At 41.2% G+C, this 21,932-nt stretch overlaps 1 protein-coding gene across 1 annotated transcript in view; it reads right to left on the minus strand.

Annotated features, from left to right (window-relative positions):
* LOC114665390 (NACHT, LRR and PYD domains-containing protein 3-like) overlaps nucleotides 1-21,932 on the minus strand; it is a 44,552-nt gene that overhangs the window by 18,434 nt on the left and 4,186 nt on the right. The window contains exons 2-5 of the mRNA XM_028819970.2: nucleotides 19,199-19,365; nucleotides 18,808-18,982; nucleotides 13,642-13,707; nucleotides 11,837-13,562 (exon numbers count right to left, since the gene is read on the minus strand). Of these exons, the coding sequence (XP_028675803.2) occupies nucleotides 11,837-13,562; nucleotides 13,642-13,707; nucleotides 18,808-18,982; nucleotides 19,199-19,365 (2,134 nt within the window). The remainder of the gene's footprint in view (nucleotides 1-11,836; nucleotides 13,563-13,641; nucleotides 13,708-18,807; nucleotides 18,983-19,198; nucleotides 19,366-21,932) is intronic.

The following is a 21,932-nucleotide window of genomic DNA, read 5'->3' on the forward strand; positions in this document are numbered from 1 at the left end:
CATAATTTCTTCCAATAAAGGTAACACCAAGTCATTGTTTTCACTGCTTAATAATATCACACAATCCCCGGATTCTTTACCTTTTCACCTTGATTCAACTGATTTTTGCAATTCCCTTATGTCCTTTTTTAATGAAAAAAATCCAGAGAATACACCAGTCTCTTGGTGTGGATTCCTCCAGTATTTCATTTGGATTTCACCCACCTACTCACTCATTTTCCTCTTTTCAGCCTCCTACTTTCTGAGAAATCTCAGATCTTGTCTGTAAGTCTAAGCCATCCACCTATTCAACTGGATTCCCTCACTACAGTTCTGGTTAAAGCCTGTCTCCCCTCTCTGGTCCCCCTTATTTCTGCTATAATTCACTCCTCTCTCACCACAGGAACTGTTCCTTTATCTTTTAAAAATGCTGCAATAACCCCATTTCTGAAAAAAACCTGGTACCAATCCTACTAATTTCAGTCCTATTTCTAATCTACCCTTTATTTCCAAAAGTCTTGAAAAAATAGTGAGCATTCAACTTCATTCTCATTTATCTCATAATAATCTGTATGAATAGTTCTAGTTTGGTTTTCGTCCCCTCCATAGCACAGAAACGACACTTATCACAATTGCTAACTACCTCCTTATGGCAGCTGATTCAGGTTTAATTACTATTCTCATCCTCCTTGATCTGAGTGCAGCCTTTGACACTATTTGTCACACGACTCTTCCCAATAGATTATCTTCGATTGGCATTACCCACACTCCACTAGATTGGTTTAGATTCTATCTCTTAGGCTGCACTCAGTTTGTTCAGCTTAAAACTTTCACATCCCAACTCACCGCTGTTAGTTTAGGTGGACTCTGTCCAGGGACCTCTCCTTTTCATTATTTACCTCCTTCCCCTTGGTAATATCTTTTGTAAATATAATATTAGCTTCCACTCTTATGCTGATGACACCCAGCTCTACCTCACTAGCAAACCTACTTTTAACCAAGTAACCAATAAATGCATGTGAGGTAAACCCCGTTTTTGAAATTCTCTGACTTAAACTTCAAAGTCTTACAATATTTACATACTTCTGACATATCACCTATGTCCATATATTTGATCTCTATTCGCCTTTTCGTTATTTCTCCGAATAATAATTTCTCTTTCTTTGCGCTAATGCGATGTTTACTTCCTTTGTTTTGACACTGTTGTTTTTTTCTGCTTTCATATTCTGTATCTTGCTCTGCATGTATTTCGCGCCTACGTGTTTTTTTTGAGTCTTTTGAATTCCTGTTTTCATTATCTCTAACCTACTCTGCATGTGTTTGGCCCTTTTGTTTTGTAACCTCTTTATGATGTTTTACTTTGTTTTCTACTCTGTCTTTAATTTCTGACCTCGCTTTGCCCTGCTTTTTTTTCAGTGACACCTGGTCCGTGGTGATTATTTTCCCTTTTTCAAGTAATAATTTCCATTTGTTTGCGCTACTGCGATCTTTACTTTCTTTTTTTTTATATTTTCTGATTTTCCTATTTTCATATTCTTTAACTTTCTCCACATGTTCAAATTCCACTGCTTTCATAATCTCTAACCTGTTCTGCATGTGTATAGCAGCAACATTTGTGAACGTCTTTATGAAGTTCTACTTTGTCTTTTACTTTGTCTTGTAATTCTGAACCCGATTGGACGTGCTTTTTTTCAGTTCCACTTGTTACGGGTTGATAATTACTTTCTTTATTTTCTGAATTTGTACCTAGATTATTCTTTTTCTTTTTTGCTCTTTTTTCTCTCCAACGCTTTTGAGTCTCTTTTCTCCGCGCTGCTTTCTTCTTCGCTTAGTCATTGACGTTTCATTTATGAAGTATTGTCCTTATACGCTTTATATGCACTGAGAGCCCTGGATCTGTGTGCGCTCAAAGCCTTCACACGACTGAGTGTTTTGCTGCCCGTGGTCTTGTTTGATATTGGTTGTAAGTAGGGCATGTCTTGCAAGAATCTCATGTTCTACGTCATTGCAAGATGGTCCTCTTGGCACAAAGTCTAATGTTTAAGGTCTAAGGTAATGTCTTGTGGGTCTTTTAAGTGTCTTCCATGATCTTAACGTCTCCTGTCTTTCTCTCCCAGGATTTTTTTTTTTATAATAGTACTAGGGTGTTGTACCGTGTTAGCCATTATGAATGTAGAGAAAAGCCAAGCAAAATGACACCTTTTATTGGCATATTGCATATTGCAATCTTTTTAGTTAGCCAATAAAAGGTGTCATTTTGCCTGGCTTTTTTTTATAATAGAGAGATAACAGGTAATATAATATAATATTTAATTCTTTCAACTTTATAGACTGCTCTCAGGTTATGGCAATCTCAGTTTATGGCAGAAGCAATGCATGCCTCATAATTGCCAGCTAGTGCATGCCCTTACCAGGTCCATAAGGTATTTTATCATCAAAACTGCAGGATTTTTAAGCATGAGATCAACATACCGCACATACCTGTGGTTCAAATGATTGTGTAAATTATATTTGTATTTTGCAATTTAAAGCATAGTGACATTTCTTCACTTTAATTTTTATGATATTTTTGAATTTTTTTCTGTAAAATTAGTAATAACAATTTATGCATTTTTGTAACTTTTTTCTAAATCCATCCATAGTGATTTGACTGATTCTGCTGTTTTACTTAGCAAACCTGACCCATTTGTTAGTCCTATCCAGATCATTTATATATTTTAAAAAGAGCAGCATCTCCAGCCCTGATCCCTACAAGACACCACTTTTAACATCACCTAAAATTAAGAATTAACATGCCACATTTTAAGCTAATTTGTATTACCCTAAAACACTTTGTCTTAAGCTCACACATCTTTTAGTCACTAGGCTCTGTTGTGGGACCTTATATGAAAAGCCTTCTGAAAATCACAATAAATAATATCACATGCAGCTCTCTGATTGTATCCTTCTTTTGCTTCCTCGTAATTTCTAGCATATTATTTAAATATGAGTTCCTGATCTAAAGCTATATTGACTGCTCTCTTATAGAATTGTTCTTACCATGTGTTGTTCAATCTTTTCAGTAATAATTGCTTCCATTGTTACGCTTACTGGTCTATAGTTACTGGAAAATGCACAATTAAGTTTTCTTTTATATACAGTATATAGATACTGTAGTGGGGCTACATAGTAGTAATAGTGTTGTCAGTGTTAGTCTGAACGCGTCTTGTTTCCATTGTCCCGTTTGCTGTTTATGTGTGTGTCAGTGAATGTCGGATGATGGAAAGAAACCGCAGCCCCAAATTTCTAGTTTCTGGACTAGGTGCTCTGGGAAGGAGTTGGTTAAGTGGTGCCCTCTCTGAGGAATCTTAAAAAATACTATCACTGTCTGCCTTTAAAAAAATTTTATTTCCCAATTAACATCATGTCGGTAGTGTGTGCCGAGCAGGACGACACCATTGCTTCGCCGCGGTGTGAGGAAAGAGTAGCCGGGGCGTGGCACGTCACGGTCAGAGTGTGTTCAGTGGTGCAGGAGGTGGTGGATTCTTTGCAGTTGTTGTACCTCGAAGATATACATGGACATGAGGAGGAATGCCTGGAGGATGTCTCGCCTCCGTGGGATGATCTGGCACAACAACTAACCCGGCTGGATGAGAAAGTCCGCGAGGTTGCTGAAAGTATGCTCAGGTGCAAAGATGCCTTGCGAGCTCGGATCAGCAGCTCTCAGGAGGAAATAAAAGAATATATCCATGATCAAGTTAAACTCCTGGGATGGGAAATTGTGTTGTGCCTCCAGAGGCGAGATCAACGCTGTCAAGAAACTCTTCAGGGGGAGGTCCGAAGGAGTCTTCAGAATTTACGTCAGTCACCCTGTCATTCTACGGCATGCGGGTCTCGTGGAGAGGGGGAATACATCAATCGGCCCTTCGTTCCTGGGGTGTGCCTTTCCTTTCCCAAGTTGGGGGCTCAATATAACATCAATGATGTTCTCAACTTTGTGGAAGAAGGGGAGGCATATCTGGCTGTAAACCCTTTAACCACAGAGGAACTTATGGGGGTGATAGGGGCCTCCCTCTCGGGCCCAGTGCGGAGCTGGTGGCTGACGGCGAAGAGGAACATTCAAGACTGGGGATCCTTTCGCCGATCCTTCCTTGCGGCTTTTCTTCTGGAAGACTATGAATCCGAACTGGAGGACAAGCTGCGATCCATGGTGCACCTGCCTTCGCAATCCATCCGGGACTTCGCCTATGAATATCGGGCTTTGTTTTTGAAGTGGCGGCCGGCTATGTTTGAAGGAGAGGTGGTTCGCCACATCCTTAATGCCTGTAATCCGTGGTTAGCTGGGGGTCTCAGGGGGGTTTAGGGTCGGTGGAAGACCTGGTGAAGGTGGGTTCGCAAGTGGAACGAGACTGGGGAAACTCAAAAATGTACTGGAATAAAGTACAAGCGAGCACACGAGAACCCCAGCCCCTAAAACCCCACTGAGCCAAACCTTGCTGGTTGGAAGCCGATCTCGCCATCATTCAAGCGAGTACGTCCCTCCTGATCGTCCCAGTGAAGCTGTGGGGGTGGCAGGTGGATGCGGTGGTGGATACAGGGAGCCATCACACCTTAATACGGTCTAGTATTTGGAAGAAGATTAGCCGACCACCAGACAACTTAACATCTGCCCCAACTGTCCGATTTGTATTGGCAGATGGGAGTGAACACAGGGCCCTGGCAAAGTCCCCTTGAGGTACAGTGTACTCTCCACCACCTGGGAAATGGATACATATGTCCTGGATGACCAGCACCTGTCCGTCCCATTACTCCTTGGGCTGGATTCTTTAACCACCATGAGGATGACCATCCATCTCAGTCCCAGGGGGTATATGGTGCCAGGGGAAGGGGTATGCGAATTTGTTCATAAATCCAAAGAAGATCTGGGCTCAGAATTCATTGGTTTCTACGCGGCAGTGAGGAGTGACACAAGCACCTCGGCGGCCTGCCCCTGTGGAGGAACAGCCCGAAGAGATGAGGCCAGTGCTGAAGAAATGGGCCGAGGTGTGGACTGAAAAATTAGGAGTCGCCCATGGGGTTACATACATGATCCACACCTCGGACGAAATTCCAGTAAGGCACCGAGCCTACCGCGTTTCTCCACTAAAGAAGGGCATAATTAAAGAACATCTGAATCGAATGCTCGCCAAGGGAATAATCAAACCATCTTCCTCCTCCTGGGCATCCCCTGTAGTCGTTGTGAAGAAGACGGATGACACATATCGTTTCTGTGTGGACTACAGGGGGGTTAACGGAAAGACAAGCCTGGACGCATATCCCATGCCCCTGGTTCATAAAATTCTGGAGTCACTGCATGGAGCTGCAGTTTTCAGCACAAGTGCCGATGGACGAGGGGAATAAGAAGAAGACGGCAGTCATCACCCCCGAAGGCTTGTTCCAATTCAAAGTCATGCCTTTTGGGCTTAAAAAAGCTGGGGCCACCTTCCAGCGGCTCATGGAACAAGTACTGAGGGGGTTGATAGGCAAGATCTGCTTTGTTTACATCGATGACGTCATTGTTTACTCCCCTTCTATTAACACTAGAATTACCAGAGTCTACGAAAAAACTCGTAGATCCGGCCCACCTTAAAACCGTTCTCACCTCTCTTTTGTCTTCTAAATGTGCCGATTAAGAGGAGCAGCAAGCAGCCGGCTATTCCATCCCCCACCGTCGCAGAACGTTCACTAAATTTTCCCAGCTCATGCCTTGTTTGATTACCTGGGAGTGACTGAACTGCTGGAGTTTTAGAATAGAAATAATAGATCGCTATTTGGAATACATGCATTTCATGCGTGTTCCATTTCTACAGTAATCTGTGTAAACACATTGCTAAAACAGAAACTTTTTCATATTTTAGTAATAAATGTTACAAAATGTAGGCATAAACTATAGAATGTGTAAAGCCCGAGTTCCTAAGATCAAATAAACACTTCCACAAAAGCTTCACACACCATATAACAGCTTCTGTGGCGTAGCGTGCTAAGATTTGCCTCTCAGACTGAGTAGCTTTTCTCTGCCTCACAAACATGAGTTCAATTCCCCTCTGGGGATACAGTGTTACTTCTTTTTTTTCTTTTTAACCTCAAACGGACATAAAATTTGTAAATTGGTATGCACTGTCAGTTAATGAGATCGTTATATTTTCATGTGGGATGCTCCTTTTAAAATATTTTTTTAACAATTGAGACTGCAATTAACATGAACAACTGTCCTTATAACTTATTTTTTTCAAGATCCATAACACACAGACAGACAGAGCACTGCGTAATACAGAGACAGACAGGCAGAGATATACAAATAAACAGGGAAGGCACATGTACTGAAAGAAAAAAAAATCAACATGCGTAACAGTGTAACAGTGCTGCAGAAACAACGCACATGTTGATTTTTTTTTTCTTTCAGTACATGTGCCTTCCCTGTTTATTTGTATATCTCTGCCTGTCTGTCTCTCTATTACGCAGTGCTCTGTCTGTCTGTGTGTTATGGATCTTGAAAAAATAAGTTATAAGGACGGTTTGCTGACTTGGAGCACCACTGCCTTTGCCACAGAGACGCGAGTTCGATTCCCAGCTTTGAAGAAAGTGTTTTTTTTTCCTCAAACGGACATTGAATTTATAAATTGGTATGCACTGTAAATCGTTAACTTTAAAATGTCAATCGCGGTTATTTCTGTTGATTAATTCATGTTTTTTACTTAGAGTCAGAACAGGAGCTTTTTCAGCTTATTCAGCTTCTGATCTGACTCAAACAGGGCCAGTATAACTTCACACCTAACCTGACGCTGTTCGTTTTCAAATAATATTGCATTACTTCGACGATGTTTTCTGATTGGTACTATTCGCGTCATAAAATGATTTCTTCAAAACGTCACATATATTTGTCTCTTTCTTTTTTTAAAATGTGCGTTGTAGCACTCAGCAACTGGCCACCTGCATGTTCTTGCGCACACTAAATCAGACAGCGCTATATGCAATCATCAGATTCAAATGTTAACAGTTATATAGCACAGAATGGAAATCAGCAGTTCTTAGCATTCCACCTACTGTAACTTGCTTTCTGTTTTCTTCGGTTATAGTCTTGAATAAAAGTGCACTTGTTTTGTTATACTTTTACATCAACATATGTTCCTGTGTTTGAGCTACATGGGCATGCTCAAAAAACACACGTATAATGCCACGAAAAGTGCATGCAGACACTTCAGTTTGCAAGCATTGGTACGAAAATGCAGTCACAAGTACACTGCAGGGCTTTAGCGCGTCTTTATTTGAAAACAGCAGTGTCAGATGGGGAGTGTCTGATGATTGCATATAGCGCTGAAGTTACTGCTCTTTACTATGCTTTACTCTGCATGTCCTGGAGTACAAAAGAAACAGCATACAGCAACACGTGGGGACTGGCAATACTGGGGGAAAAAAACACGCGGTCGTATGTATCGTGATACACTGCAGAACTATAGCGCGTCTTTATGTAAAAACAGCAGTGTCAGGTGGGGGGCGGTAGGGATGGATCCTGAACGTGACTGAGACAATGAAAAGTGAATTTAAAAAAAATAAAGCTAACCTTTACAAATATCATAAATTACACCGGCTGTTACAGACTGAAATCAAATGTATCATTTTATTCTAAAATAGTGAAAATAAGAACACTTCTCAAATGGGAGTTGTGCAGGATCGAATTCATGACCTTCTGATTCCCAGTTAGCGACTGATACTGTTACGCCACGGAAGCAGCGATAGTTAAGTCATGTCAATGTCTCACACTAAGACGGGTTTTTTTGGCGGTGGCTTTTTTTTGTACCTTTTGTGAAAGTGTTTCTTTGATATTTGGACTTCAGGCTTCATACATTATATAGTTTATGCCTACATTTTGTCATTTGCTACTAGAATATTGTAAACCGTTTCTGTTTTAACAATGTGTTTACACAGATTACTGTAGAAATGCAACACATATGAAATGCGTGTGTTCCAAATAACAATCTTATTATTTCTACTCTAAAACTCCACTTCACTCCCATATAATCAATCAAGGCATTAGCTGGGAAAAGCTTGTTTACGTTCTAAGTCGTTGGGGGGATGGAATAGCCGGCTGCTGGCAGGTTGTCTTTATCAGTACATTTAGATGACAAAAGACGCTGGCGGAAAGATGAGAAAGGTTTTAAGAAGCGATTTAAGGTGGGCCGGATCTACAAGTTTTTTCGTAGGCTCTGGTAATTCTAGTGTTAAACAACATCTCCAGGACTTGGACACCATCTTCCAATGATTTCATCAAGCGCACTTCACGCTGAACACGAAGAAATGTACCTTCATTCAACCTCACATCCGCTTCCTCGGGCACATTCTTTCATCGGAGGGAGTCTCTGTAGACCCCGAGAAGACCTTAGTCATCTGAGACTAACCCACGCCCATGGATTTGAAATCTTTACAACATTTCCTTGGGTTAGTGGGGTGGTATTACAAGTTCATCCCCAAGATGGCTGATATAGCGGCTCCCTTAAACTATTTAAGAAAAAAAGATATCCCGTGGGAGTGGACAACGGAGTGCCAGGACATGGTCGAGCAACTAAGAGCCATCTTCAAAAGCCGCCCATTCTGGCCCAGCCAGATCTGCAGCCCACTTTCCAGGTACAAACTGATGCCAGCAACCTGGGGCTTGGCGCCGTGCTCACTCAGAAAATCCACCAGGCTGAACATGTCATTGCTTACGCCTCTCGAGCATTGCACGGCGCTGAGCTGAATTATTCGACGGCTGAAAAAGAGTGTTTGGCTGTCGTGTGGGCTGTGGAAAAATGGAGACACTATCAGGAGGGGGTTGAGTTTGAAGTGTACACAGACCATCATGCTCTGACCTGGGTATTTAATCACCTGAAGACCTCCTCCCATCTAACCAGGTGGGTACTCCGCCTCCAGAACTTTACTTTCAAGGTGACCTATCGGAAGGGCTGTGGCAATATCGTGCCTGATGCTCTGTCCAGGGCGTCAGAACCACCGGGGATGGTGTGTTTGTCAGAGGCAAAAAACATGGTCCTCCCTCTGCCAAGAAGCCTTCAAGACCTGGCTCAAACACAAGCCACCAGTCCATTCTGCCATAACATCAGGGAGGGACTGGAGCAGCAACATACTGACCAGGTACACTTCGTGGACCTCCAGGGGGTTCTGTACAGGACCATTCCATCCTCCGTTGGGGGTCTACAACACCAACTAGTGGTCCCGGAAGAACTCATCCCCGACTTTCTGAGTTTTTATCACGACAGTCCTTTAGGTGGTCACCTTGAAAGGACAAAAACTTTATTGAAGATCCTGGGGGTTGTGTGGTGGCCGTCTGTCCGGAAAGACGTTTGCCACCACATGAAGAAGTGCCTAACTTGCCAGCAGCTCAAAAACCCACCTGGTAAACCGGCAGGATTTTTACAATTGACAATCGCTGATGGACCGGGGGAGACTTTAGGAGTCAACCTGATGGGGCCCTTTCCTGTTACCAGCTCGAGGAAAACCGTCCTGATGGTGGTGATCGATTATTTTTCAAAGTGGGTGGAGCTGTTTGCATTAACAGATGCTAAAACCAACAAAATATGCTCCACCCTGAAGAACGAAATCTTCACCTGGTGGGGGGTGCTGAAGAACATCTTCTCAGACCGAGCTCTGTATTAGATGAACTTTATACAGCCTGGGGAGTGAAGAAAAACCTGACAACAGCTTATCATCCCCAGGCCAACATGACAGAGCGAGTGAACCGGACCCTGAATAACATGATCGCCTCCTATGTGGGTGAACGCCATCAGGATTAGAATAAATGGCTCCCAGAGCTCTGGTTTGCCCTGAACACCGCTGTGTATGAAGCCACAGGTGAGATGCCTGCTTTGGTTGCGCTGGGCAGACAGCTGAAGGGCCTGCTTGACCGACTCCTTCCCAGAGCCCCTAGTCCAGAAACCACCAGTTACAATAATTTATTTAAGCTTGAGGAATTATGGCGGAGAATCCAACAGAGGTTGGTGAGTTCGACATCCAGACACGCCAAGGTGTACAATGCCCGGCGTAAGGAAGCGCATTTTCAGCCGGGTGACTTGGTTTGGATTAGAGCTCACCATCTCTCAGATGCCAGCAAAAGGTTCTCCGGCAATCTAGCGCCTAAATGCTTAGGTCCAGCCAAAATCATTTCTCAAACAGGTCTAGTCAATTTCCAGATTCAAAAGGGGTATTGGCACTAACTCCAGGCTTGACACTATTCATGTGGCCAATATCAAGCTGTACTTTGGCCCTCCCTTGTCCAAGGTTGGGAGGGGTGGGGAATGTAGCGGGGCTACATAGTAGTAATAGTGTTGTCAGAGTTAGTCTGGAAAACACTTGTTAACTATCAATCAATTACATCTGGCCCAGGTCTATTTAAGCAATCAGGAGGAAACGAAAAAGGGAGAGGAGAAAGAAGGAGACCATTTTTCACCACCACGAACCAACTTACTTGCTGTTTTCCTCATTGCGCTTTTGCACTAGTTTGTTTTCATTCTGCCGGACTGTCTTCCATCCCTCATCACCAGAGACCCCGGGGTCGCATCATCATCCACCACGCACCGAGGATTCACAGTGAGGTTGCTCCATTTGCTGGGAAATTCAAACAAATCACTTATCTCTCGTACAGTCATCCGTATTCAGGACAGTTTTTATACCCGGACTCTAATTCACAATCATCAGCATTTCCGTATTCATTTATTTGTATTCGTGTTTTGTGTTGTTATATGTTACTGGGACAAGGGAGGGTTTTGTTATTATATTCTGTATATATATGGTGTTGGCACTTTATTAGTTTGGTGGTGGACATCCATAGTTATATATATATATATTGTTCGTATGGAATTTGTATTTTTGTTATTTTGTTTAATATAATTAATCATTTTAATTTTACATATCTGCTTTTGTGTGCCTATGTTTAATCCATCGATTGGGGGAAAAAATTGTATGTGTTAGAGGTACGGCTTGATATTTAGATTCAAGCTCAGTAATATATCCAGGCCACAGGTCTTGGAGGTGTAGCTGCCGGCTGGGTAAGGGGTTGGCCGTTACAATACAACATTTTCTAGTTTATATAGCAATCTCCCCATGTGATGATGTTTGCTTAACCGGTGTAGGATAAATCTGGTCCTAGCAGGTTATGTGACTTCAGCCTTTCCAATCTATGCAACATGTGTCTCTCTCTTTGTCTCTACAATTCACTAATGACCTTCTAAAAAGTCCTGTAACTGAAAGGAGGTTATTGATTTCTTCACATGTAGAAACTTGAGAATAATGGGAAAATGAAACAGGCCAGGGTCAAAACCATATATCATTAAAATTCCAAAGCCGAAAAATCAAAGTCTTAAAACACTCAAACATTACTAATACCCTGAATCAAATGCAAGTCGTTTAGAGTATATCCAGAAAAAAAGAATGTAGGAAAGAAGAAGACACCATCATATGCTATATGTGTAATACAGTGATGTCACACATGACACTTACAGTGACTAAATGATAACAAAAGAAGAGATGCCATTTCCTCAGTCTCCTTCTCTATACCATATTGTAAGCCCACTAGGATAAGGGAAAATGTCATTAAGGAGAGTACTCATGGGGTATTTTATCCATCCCAATTAATAAGGAATGCAGTATGAATTGAGCTTTAACCTCTTTACTTGTTATGTAAAATGAACAGAAGGTAACAAACAGGGTGGGATACTAAAATAATGTGTCACATTAATGACATCACATCCTGCAGTGTGAGGAAACTACTTATTAAAAGAGCTTAGAAGTAAAGAAAACAGTTGATTTTGAGAATCTAGCAAAACATTCTTGATGAAGGTTTTTAACTCACCTGACTTGTTCACAGAAAATGAGACCTGGCACTAATCTCCTGATGCCTTCTGCAGTGAGACGAGATTGTGACAATATAAGCTCCTGAAGTTCACCACAGCAGCTGATGACCGAGCCCAGCACAGCACAGTCCAGAGGAGATAAAGTTGATTCACTAAAGTCCATCTTTAAATCAGTTCCAATGGCGTCTCTGATTAGTTTGTTATTCCGAGTCTCGTACAGCCACTGACACACTCGTAATGCTTCATTTTTATCTTGGCCCTGTAGAGCCCGTTCAGCTTTCTGCTTCACCCATTCCAGAATGCTCTTGGCTGTCTTCATCTTAAACTTCCCCAGAATTCGATCCAGTGTTTTAAACACAGAATACCTAGCGAGTCCTGCCAGGAATCGAATGAAGATCTCAAATCGGCCATCTTCACAGGAGTCCAGTTTTACAAGCATCTCCTTATTGCCAGCTGATGGATCAAGGTAAAAGTAGCAGGCTGCCATGAATTCCTGCAGGGTGAGGTGGAAGAACGTGTATGTCGTGTACTCCAGAGTGCTTTCTCGCTGCAGTATTTCTTTCAGAAACCCAGAAAGGAATGGAGTGGACAGAACTGGACGGAGGCCAAAGGTAAACATCTCAAACTTGTCATAAAACACAAGAACCTTGTTAGCTACCCCATAATAAGCCATTTTTCCCAGTTTGACAAGAATCTCATGATGGTGATCTGCTTCACGCTTGTGATTGGTGAGGATATTGTGAAGGAACAGCACAAAGAGCTCAGTGACAGTTTTGGGGGCGGCTCCTCGCTTTTCTTCAGGTGTCATGAAGTGGCTTTTCAGCACAGAACAGATAATCCAACAGTATGAAGGATTGAAACACATGGTGTACAGAATGGCATTCTCTTCCACATACTGAAAAGCTTCAGTGCCTAAATCTGAATCACCAAAGAACTTCTTAAAGTACATCAGCCTTTGTTCAGGGAAGAAACCCAGGATCTCTGCATATCGATCAACTCTCTCCATGTCTAAGGACTCCAGGGCTGTTGGCCTGGTTGTGATCAGGATAGAACAGCCCTTCAGTAAGTTTCCACACACCAAACTGATGAGAAGGGTGTGAACAGGAACATAGTCGTCGAGTTTTGTACACAGACGTGTTTGATTAAAGTCCAGTTTGTGTTTATATTCGTCTAGGCCATCAAGTATAAAGAGGAGCGATTCAGGTTTCTGTAGGATGTTTATCAGTCTTGGGTCATTAAGATATTTATAATGTCTCACAATGAGCCTGGTCAGAGGCATTTGTGGCTCATTCTCTGTATCTAAAAGATTAAGATCCCTGAATTTAAATAGGAACACAAATGCAAATCTGTGGTACTGGATGCCTCTGGCCCAGTCAAACATGATTTTCTGAACCATGGTGGTCTTCCCAATTCCAGCCACTCCACTGACCACTACAACATGAGGAGAGGTCTCACTTCCAGGACTCCTTCTGAAAAGTTGCTCTGTCCAGATTCGCTCACATTTCTCCTTTGTTCGCTTCTCCACTAGCTCTGCATGAGTCTGCCCAGTCTTTAGAAGTTCATGTTGAGTTTCATTGTAGGTTCTTTTGTACTGATTAATAACCATCAGCTCTGTGTACCGAGTCTCAAAGACAACAGATCTGGTGCATGGATCTCCAGGAGATGTCTGATTCTCCAGTGTTTCTGTTGATTCAGACACAGCACCTCTGTGTGTCTCATGGAGGCCTGAAAATTACAATGAGAACAGGTAAGTAGCAGAAAATTGGAGGAACTACTAACCAAGGACATGACAGAAATGGGTTACCTTTAATGTGAGTCTTAATTGAAAGGGGCTGGAGACTGGCCTGAATCTCTTGCAAGAGAAATGGACCTGGAAAGACAGGAATAGAGACAGAAGACACAATCACAGGAGCGAGGGAGGAGATTATCACAAATGTTAAACTTGAAAGGGGACAATTAAATGGCAATTTCATGGGTGTTCCACCTCCAGGAGATAAATGTTTGCAAGCATCACCATTTGTTTGATTGTAAATTCTTAAGTGCTGAACTCTTACTAGTCAAAACTAAAGATGATATTTCAAACCTTACTTCACACATCCCACTTAAGGATTTTTTTGGGGTACAGCAAATATTTTTTAATGAGTTATTTTTCAATGTAAGAACAGTAGTGTATGATTGTTATGAAATAAATTTAGAAAATACCAGTAATCTTAATTTCCATACTATTGCTATAATTTACAAAAATTACACAGTTACATATAAAATCAGATCAACAGATCAAGAAAAAAAATATATACAGTATATATGTATGTATTGTTTGTATATATGCATTTTGTTTACCATGAGTGGAAAATAATATGGTAGTTGTGTCTGGAATGCTAACTTCTGTTCCAAGTAAGTACCTTACATATTGTATCTCTGGTAGCTTGCTTAAGCACAGACTTCCATCATACAGTGGAATTAAGAAGTATTCAGACCCCTTCACTTTCTGCACACATTACTGTGTTGTAGATTTAATTGTAAATGGGCAAACTGTCATTTTAACCCATCAATCTACAATTAAAAACCCATAATGACAAAGGTTTGCAAATTTATTAAATTTCAAAAACTGAAATCTCATATTTATATAAGTATAACTGTATTTATAATCAGTATAACTGATTCTTCTTAATTCAGTACCTTGTAGAAGTTCCTGTGGCAGCAATTACACCTTTGAGTCTTCTTGGGTAAGTCTATCCCAATGTTCCTCACAGATCTTGTCAAGCTCCACTGAAAGTGCAAAGTGTTGGTAAACTATCATCTTTAGAGCTCTCCACAAATTATTTATGGGGTTAAAGTCTAAGTTTGGCTTGGCCAATCAAGGACAGTCCGAGATTTGTCCCAAAACCAGTCTAGCATTGTCTTAGTTGAATTCTTCGGGTCATTGTCTTGCTGAAAGATAAACTGTCACTACAGTATGAGGTTGCATCCACTCTGGAGCAGATTTTCTTCAAAGACCTTTCTGTATCTAACTTCATTTGTTATTCCTTCAATTCTGGGCAGTGCCCCTGTCCTTGCTGATGAGAAGCATTCCACTATAGCAGGATTCTGCCACCACCAAGTTTACCAAAGGTATGGTATTAGACAAGTGATAAACAGTTATTTGCCGCCAATAGTACTTGTAGTGCTGCCCAAAAAAGTTCAATTTTTGTGTAATCAGACCAGAGAATCTTTTTCCTAATGTGATCAGTGTCCTTTAAACTGTTACATGCCTTTTATTTAAGAGCGGATTCTGTTTGGCTGCTCTACCATAAACACCTGATTGATGGAGTATTTCAGTTTAGTTGGACAGCCAACACTAGAAAGAATCCTGGTGGTTTCAAATTTCTTCCATTTCACAAATATTGCAGCCACTTTTCCCCAGGGAACTCTCAAAACTTCAGAAATGCTTCTATCCCTATACCCTGGTTTACACCTCACAATAGTTTGATCAGAGAAATCTACAGAGAGCTCCTTGGACTGTGTGGTGTGGTTTTTGTCCTGACATGCAGTGTGACTTATGATACCTTATATACACAGGCATGTGTCTTTCTAAACAATGTTCAGTCAATTGAATTTGCCTCAGAATGAGTCCAATCAAGTTCTAGACATATCTCAATGAGAATTAAAGCACCTGACCACAATCTGTTATAGCAATATTTTTTTTTTTTAACAAATATGCAAAACTTTCTGAAACCATGTTTTCACTTTGTCATTATGGCCTATTGAATGTAGACTGATGAGAAAAAAGGAAAAATTGTTCATTTACAATTAATTCTATAACATAAAGTATGCTGAAATTGAAGGGGTCAGAATACTTTCTGAATACAATATGTGTGTATGTACTATATACTGTTCCAAAAAATGAAGGGAACACTTAATCATTACAGTCTAACACCAAGTCAATTAAGTATTAGGGATATCAATCTGTCCAGTTAGGAAGAATAAGCAGCTTCACCTGCTTTGTTGCAAATGAAAGTGACAACAGGTGACCTGGAGAGGCAACAACAAGACAACCCCAAAAAGGGAATGATGGTCACAGACAATTGCTCTCTCCTTATCCTTCCTGACCGATTCTTCTGTAGTTTTGTGTTTTCCCATGGGAAAAGATAAAAAACGGTGTGCTGAACTTGTGTCCTGTGTCTGTCTGTGTCGGGTTTGGGTTTTAGGCCACTATATATATATATATATATATACATGTATCTTCCCTGTAGAAGGGGCCTGAGTTGCCTTGAAAGCTTGCATATTGTAATCTTTTTAGTTAGCCAATAAAATGTGTCATTTTGCTTGACTTCTCATTACATCCATAATGGCTAACACGGTAGAAACACTCTAGTACTATTGAAATAAGGCTGAAAGCATATTCCTCTCAGGTCGCAAATGGCGCAGTTCGGCTATTTCATTGTTGTTGACATGTTTGTCTCGCTTGTGCATTAGCGGCTAAGTGACTTTCTTTCTCCTTGGCAGTTTCATTTTGCTGACGTGTTCGCATCGCTTGTGCATTAGCAGCTAAGCGAGTTCCTCTTTGTTCTGCAGTTTTGCTTTGCCGACATGCTTGCCTCCATTGCCTATCTGCAGCTAAGCAAGTTTCTTTCTCCTTGGTGGGTTCACTTTGCCAATGGAGTTGCTTTCTTTCAGCTTTGTGCTGTAGCCCCGCACTTCTTTCTACTTCCGACTCGTTAACTTAGGGCCGCTTTGGCATGATTTAAATGTAATTGAAGATAACGCAGAAAAATTAAAAGACACAAAAGAGGAAAAGAAAACGCATATACGTCAGAGTAAAAATAATAGGCGGGACATCTGGACAGAGGAAGGAGGAAAAGGAAACCTGGTGGTGGAATGGGGAAGTACAGGAGAGTATATAGAGGAAGAGGATGGCGAAGAAGAAGTGGGATAGTCAGAGAGATGCAGAAAGTAGGGAAGAGTACAAGGAGATAAGACATAAGGTGAAGACAGAGGTGGTGAAAGCTAAAGAAAAAGCATGTGATGAGCTTTATGAGAGGTTGGACACTAAGGAGGGAGAAAAGGACCTGTACCGATGGGCTAGACAGAGGGACCGAGCTGGGAAAGATGTGCAGCAGGTTAGGATGATAAAGGATAAAGATGGAAATGTACTCAGAAGCGAGGAGAATGTCTTGAGCAGATGGAAAGAGTACTTTGAGAGGTTGATGAATGAAGAGAATGAGAGAGAGAAGAGTGGATGATGTGGAGATAGTGAATCAGGAAGTGCAACAGATTACAAAGGAGGAAGTAAGGACAGCTATGAAGAGGATGAAAAATGGAAAGGCTGTTGGTTCAGATGACATACCTGTGGAAGCATGGAGGTGTTTAGAAGAGATGGCAGTGGAATTTTTAACCAGATTGTTTAATGGAATCTTGGAAAGTGAGAGGATGCCTGAGGAGTAGAGAAGAAGTGTACTGGTGCTGATATTTAAGAATAAGAGGGATGTGCAGGACTGTAGTAACTACAGGGAGATAAAATTGATGAGCCACAGCATGAAGTTATGGGAAAGAGTAGTGGAAGCTCGGTTAAGAAGTGTGGTGATGATTAGTGAGCAGCAGTATGGTTTCATGCCAAGAAAAAGCACCACAGATGCGTTGTTTGCTCTCAGGATGTTGATGGAGAAGTTTAGAGAAGGCCAGAAGGAGTTGTATTGTATCTTTGTGGACCTGGAGAAGGCATATGACAGGGTTCCTCGAGAGGAGCTGTGGTATTGTATGAGGAAGTCAGGAGTGGCAGAGAAGTATGTAAGAGTTGTACTGGATATGTACGAGGGAAGTGTGACTGTGGTGAGGTCTGCGGTAGGAGTGACTGATGCATTCAAGGTGGAGGTGGGATTACATCAGGGATCGGCTCTGAGCCCTTTCTTATTTGCAATGGTGATGGACAGGTTGACAAACGAGATTAGACAGGATTCCCCGTGGACTATGATGTTTGCTGATGACATTGTGATCTGTAGCGATAGTAGGGAGCAGGTTGACGAGACCCCGGAGAGGTGGAAATATGCTCTAAAGAGGAGAGGAATGAAAGTCAGTAGGAACAAGACAGAATACATGTGTGTAAATGAGAGGATGGTCAGTGGAATGGTGAGGATGCAGGGAGTAGAGTTGGCGAAGGTGGATGAGTTTAAATACTTGGGATAAACAGTACAGAGTAATGGGGATTGTGGAAGAGAGGTGAAAAAGAGAATGCAGGCAGGGTGGAATGGGTGGAGAAGAGTGTCAGGAGTAATTTGTGACCTATAGGTATCAGCAAGAGTGAAAGGGAAGGTCTACAGGATGGTAGTGAGACCAGCTATGTTATATGGGTTGGAGACGGTGGCACTGACCAGAAAGCAGGACACAGAGCTGGACCTTAAAATACTTGACTGTCATGTTGTCAGGTGTTGAATCATGCCAAGCACACACACAGAGAAACAGCACTGAATAGTATCATAGAAAGAATACCACGGAATCGGGCAGTCAGTAATATCACCAGCAAGTGTCACTAACAGAGAAATTATGAAGTTAATAAGGATAAACATTAACTTTTAAAAATGCTAATAGATAGAAAGGGATGACAAAACAAAAAATAATTATGCTCAGATCCTGACAATTAAAAAGGAATTAAACAGTCTGTAATCCTGTGACTGTGAATGATTTTAGGGGGAGAAGGGGAGACATGCAGCAAATGATCAATGATGACAAAGTGTGACTTATTAATTATTTAGGTATGACCCATTCTCTATTTGGGTCCCTTAAAAGAATTAAAAAAGAATAGGAAAGAGAAAGTTAATATTGGCCTCCCAAGGATAGTGACAACAACAGTATCTAGACAGGTACACCCATCATGATGCTGTACGATTAAAATTTTGTATTTTATATTGTGTTTCTTTTTCCATCTATTTGAGTTCCTTCCCAGTGTCTCTAGACATTCAAAGATTCGTTTTGACATACAGCTCCAGTCACTCACCTCCCTTTGTCACCTCCTCAAGAATTTTTGTCAGATTGGGGGATGGAAATCTCACTATTTCTTCAGCCAGCGCCTTCCACAGGCTGACCAGCACCACTCTGTCCATCTTCATCACATTGCTGATAAAAGACTCCACACCTGCTTGCCCCTTGGACTCTTCTTTCAGTTTGAATCTCTGAAAGATGAACAAGTTAGCAAAGGCCTAGTTTACAGATGATTACTGGGAGAGCAAAGCATTCAGTCTGGTGTGATAACCTCATGCAAATAGTTTATCATGTAGGATCAGTCTATTTTATCCAGGAGTAGGAGACAGTTCTCCTGAGCCCAGTCTCTCTGCTCACTTCCTCATGTTTGCTGGTCTTCCTACAAATTAACAGGGAGGCTTGCTTACCTTTGCCTGATCATTAGTCAGGATGTCCTTGGTGACCAGGTTCTGCAGGATACTAGTGATGTCGTACTCAATCACATAGACCAGGTAGGGCTTGTAGTACTCAGTAATTCTGAGGAGATCTTCATGAGAGAATGATTTTATAACTTCAGAAAATACCTGTGTCAAACCTGAAGGAAAAGAGAAGATAGAAATGAAATAAAATGAAGGAGGTGCAGAGACACAGGAGTCACAGGTGTTTTTTAATTTTATTCTTTTTGTTACCATTTAAATATTATTGTGCCTACAGTGTTATTTATTGTGTTTTCATGTTTATTATTTCTGCTGCCCTGTATTTATGTCTTTGTTTTTCCAGTTTTCTGCCCTGTCTCCTATAAGTTAGGAAAGGCATGAGGAATTCCTGATGCCTCACAGCATATTCTCCTTTTTCCCAGTGGAGGACTGGAAATCAGACTCAAAAAGCCTCACTCCAGAGGGATACAGGAAACCCAGGGTACAAGGGACACCTAGTGCCCATTGTGTCCACTTGACCTGCAGATCACAAGTCAGCTTACCTCCAGCTAGTGAGAGTGATGGAACTCTGTAGTATTATGGGTGTCAGCTCTGCTTCAAAGGAGTTGCCACACTATTCAGTGAATCCTTTTCACTCTACTCTGTGAAAAGGATTTCTTAGTAAAACAAGTTTCTATTAAAGGTCAGAAAGACTCCTGGTTAGTCCAGGACAGAAATCCTTGCTAGTTAAAGACTGGTAATGCTGAGTGTTGTGAGAACTGTGTAATAATATTATGATATAAATATGTACTTAGGAAAAAAATACTTTGAACACCAGTTGAACATACTACAGGTTAGAACTAGTATTGTTAACATCTCAGAAACTGACTGGTCAGCTAGCCTATTTGTTGCCTCACATTTTTATGTAATCGTTTTGTTCACCCCACTGAATTAAAGCTGAAAGTCTGCACTTCAACTCCTTCTGAGTTGTTTCATTTAAAATTCATTGTGATAATGTACAGAACCAAAATTAGAAAAAAGTTGTCTCTGTCCAAATATTTATGGACCTAACTGTATGTATAAAACAGACATTTGTCAATCACAAAATCACTTGGTGGTGCTTTTATGGGTACATGGCAGGAAATACAATGACAAACAAAAAATTAAATCTTGGCGGATGTGATGATGAATGAAGAAGCCGGACCTGACATCATAATTGGGAAACAGAAATGAAATCATCAGGAAGAGACTGGAAGTGAAGTAATCATTGGGAACTGAAATTGGAGTCATCTTCTGTAGCTGGAATGGACTTTAACATGTGGGTGCTATGTAACGTAGGACCGTTAATGTCCTGTTTTTCTGTTGAGGAAGGGAAAAGGGCATTAATAATCTGTTCCAATCCCTGATCTTTCAAGCTCCATCGGGCCCTTTGGCTGTCCCCTATTTGTGCGTGTGTGACAAAGGTTATATATACTATGGTTAAGATTAGGGCTGTGGGAGGGTTATGTGGCTCAGAGGGTGTTTTGTGATGGATGTTGTGGGTGTTCCAAGATGTGGTGGCCATTACATGATCTATGCCATACTTATTGCAGGCTGGATTTAGACCCATCTCAATATTTTCCCATTCTACTTTGTAAAACTGCTCAAGATCTGTCGATTGCTGTAGCAACTTCAAACAGAAGTTTTCGATTGGATTGAGACCTGAACACTGATTTGGCCAATCCAGGAAATTAACAATGTTTGTTTGAAGTCATTCCTGTGTAGCTTTGCCTTTCTGCTTGGGGTCATTGTCTTCCTGGGAAACAAATCTTCTCTCAAGGCACAAGTTTTTCTGCAGACTGAATCAGATTTTCCTGTCAGATTTCCGTGTACTAATTTTATCCTCTCAAGCCTTCCATGTCCTGCTGCTAAGAAGCATTCCACCAACATGATACTGCCACCATGATGTGTGTTTTTGATAATGTGCAGTGTTCAAACATGTTTAGTCAGATGACCAAAAAGCTCAGTTTAGGGCTCATCAAACAAAAGAATCTTCCAGCTGACATCAGAGTTGGCCATGTGCCTTCTGGAAAACTCTATTTAAGATGTTTCTTTATAGCAGTGGCTTTTTCTTTGATACTCTCCCATAAAGTTGCGACTGTTTGTGACTCCTTCAGATTTCTCATATGTCTCTTGGTGGCCTCCTCACTCGTCTTCTTGTACGATCACTCATTTTTTTGGATGGCCTGCTATAAGCAGATTTATGATGGCCTGCTCTAAGCAGATTTACTGCTTTTGCTACTAAAGTAAACTGTCAAAAAAGTAAAAAAATGAATACTTACAATAAGCTCTAATGAATAATAACCAGTAAAAACAGAGATTTAACAAAAATATAGAACTTTATGATTACTGTTTAACATAGTGAACAAAATTACAAAAGACACAAAGGAACAGTATATACAAATAAATGTAAATGAATAAGATTCAGTAATCAAAACCCAATGAAGTAAACATACTGTATATGGACATAGCAGATGGAAAAAGTAAAAAATACCTCTCTATTATATAAAAAAATCCTGGAATGAGACAAGACTTTTTCCAAGAGATTTTTTCAAGTCACACCCTCCTCTCAACCATATTCAACCACGCACACGGCCCTCTCACCTCTCATTCGTGTGAATGCTTTTGTCAGACACAGTTCCTGCTCTCTCAGCTCTTATAAATTTGAATGTTTTCCTCACTTTAAGTTCTCAACTAAAAAAGAACG

This window comes from Erpetoichthys calabaricus, chromosome 1, assembly GCF_900747795.2.
Source record: "Erpetoichthys calabaricus chromosome 1, fErpCal1.3, whole genome shotgun sequence".
In the NCBI taxonomy this organism is placed as follows: Eukaryota; Metazoa; Chordata; class Cladistia; order Polypteriformes; family Polypteridae; genus Erpetoichthys; species Erpetoichthys calabaricus.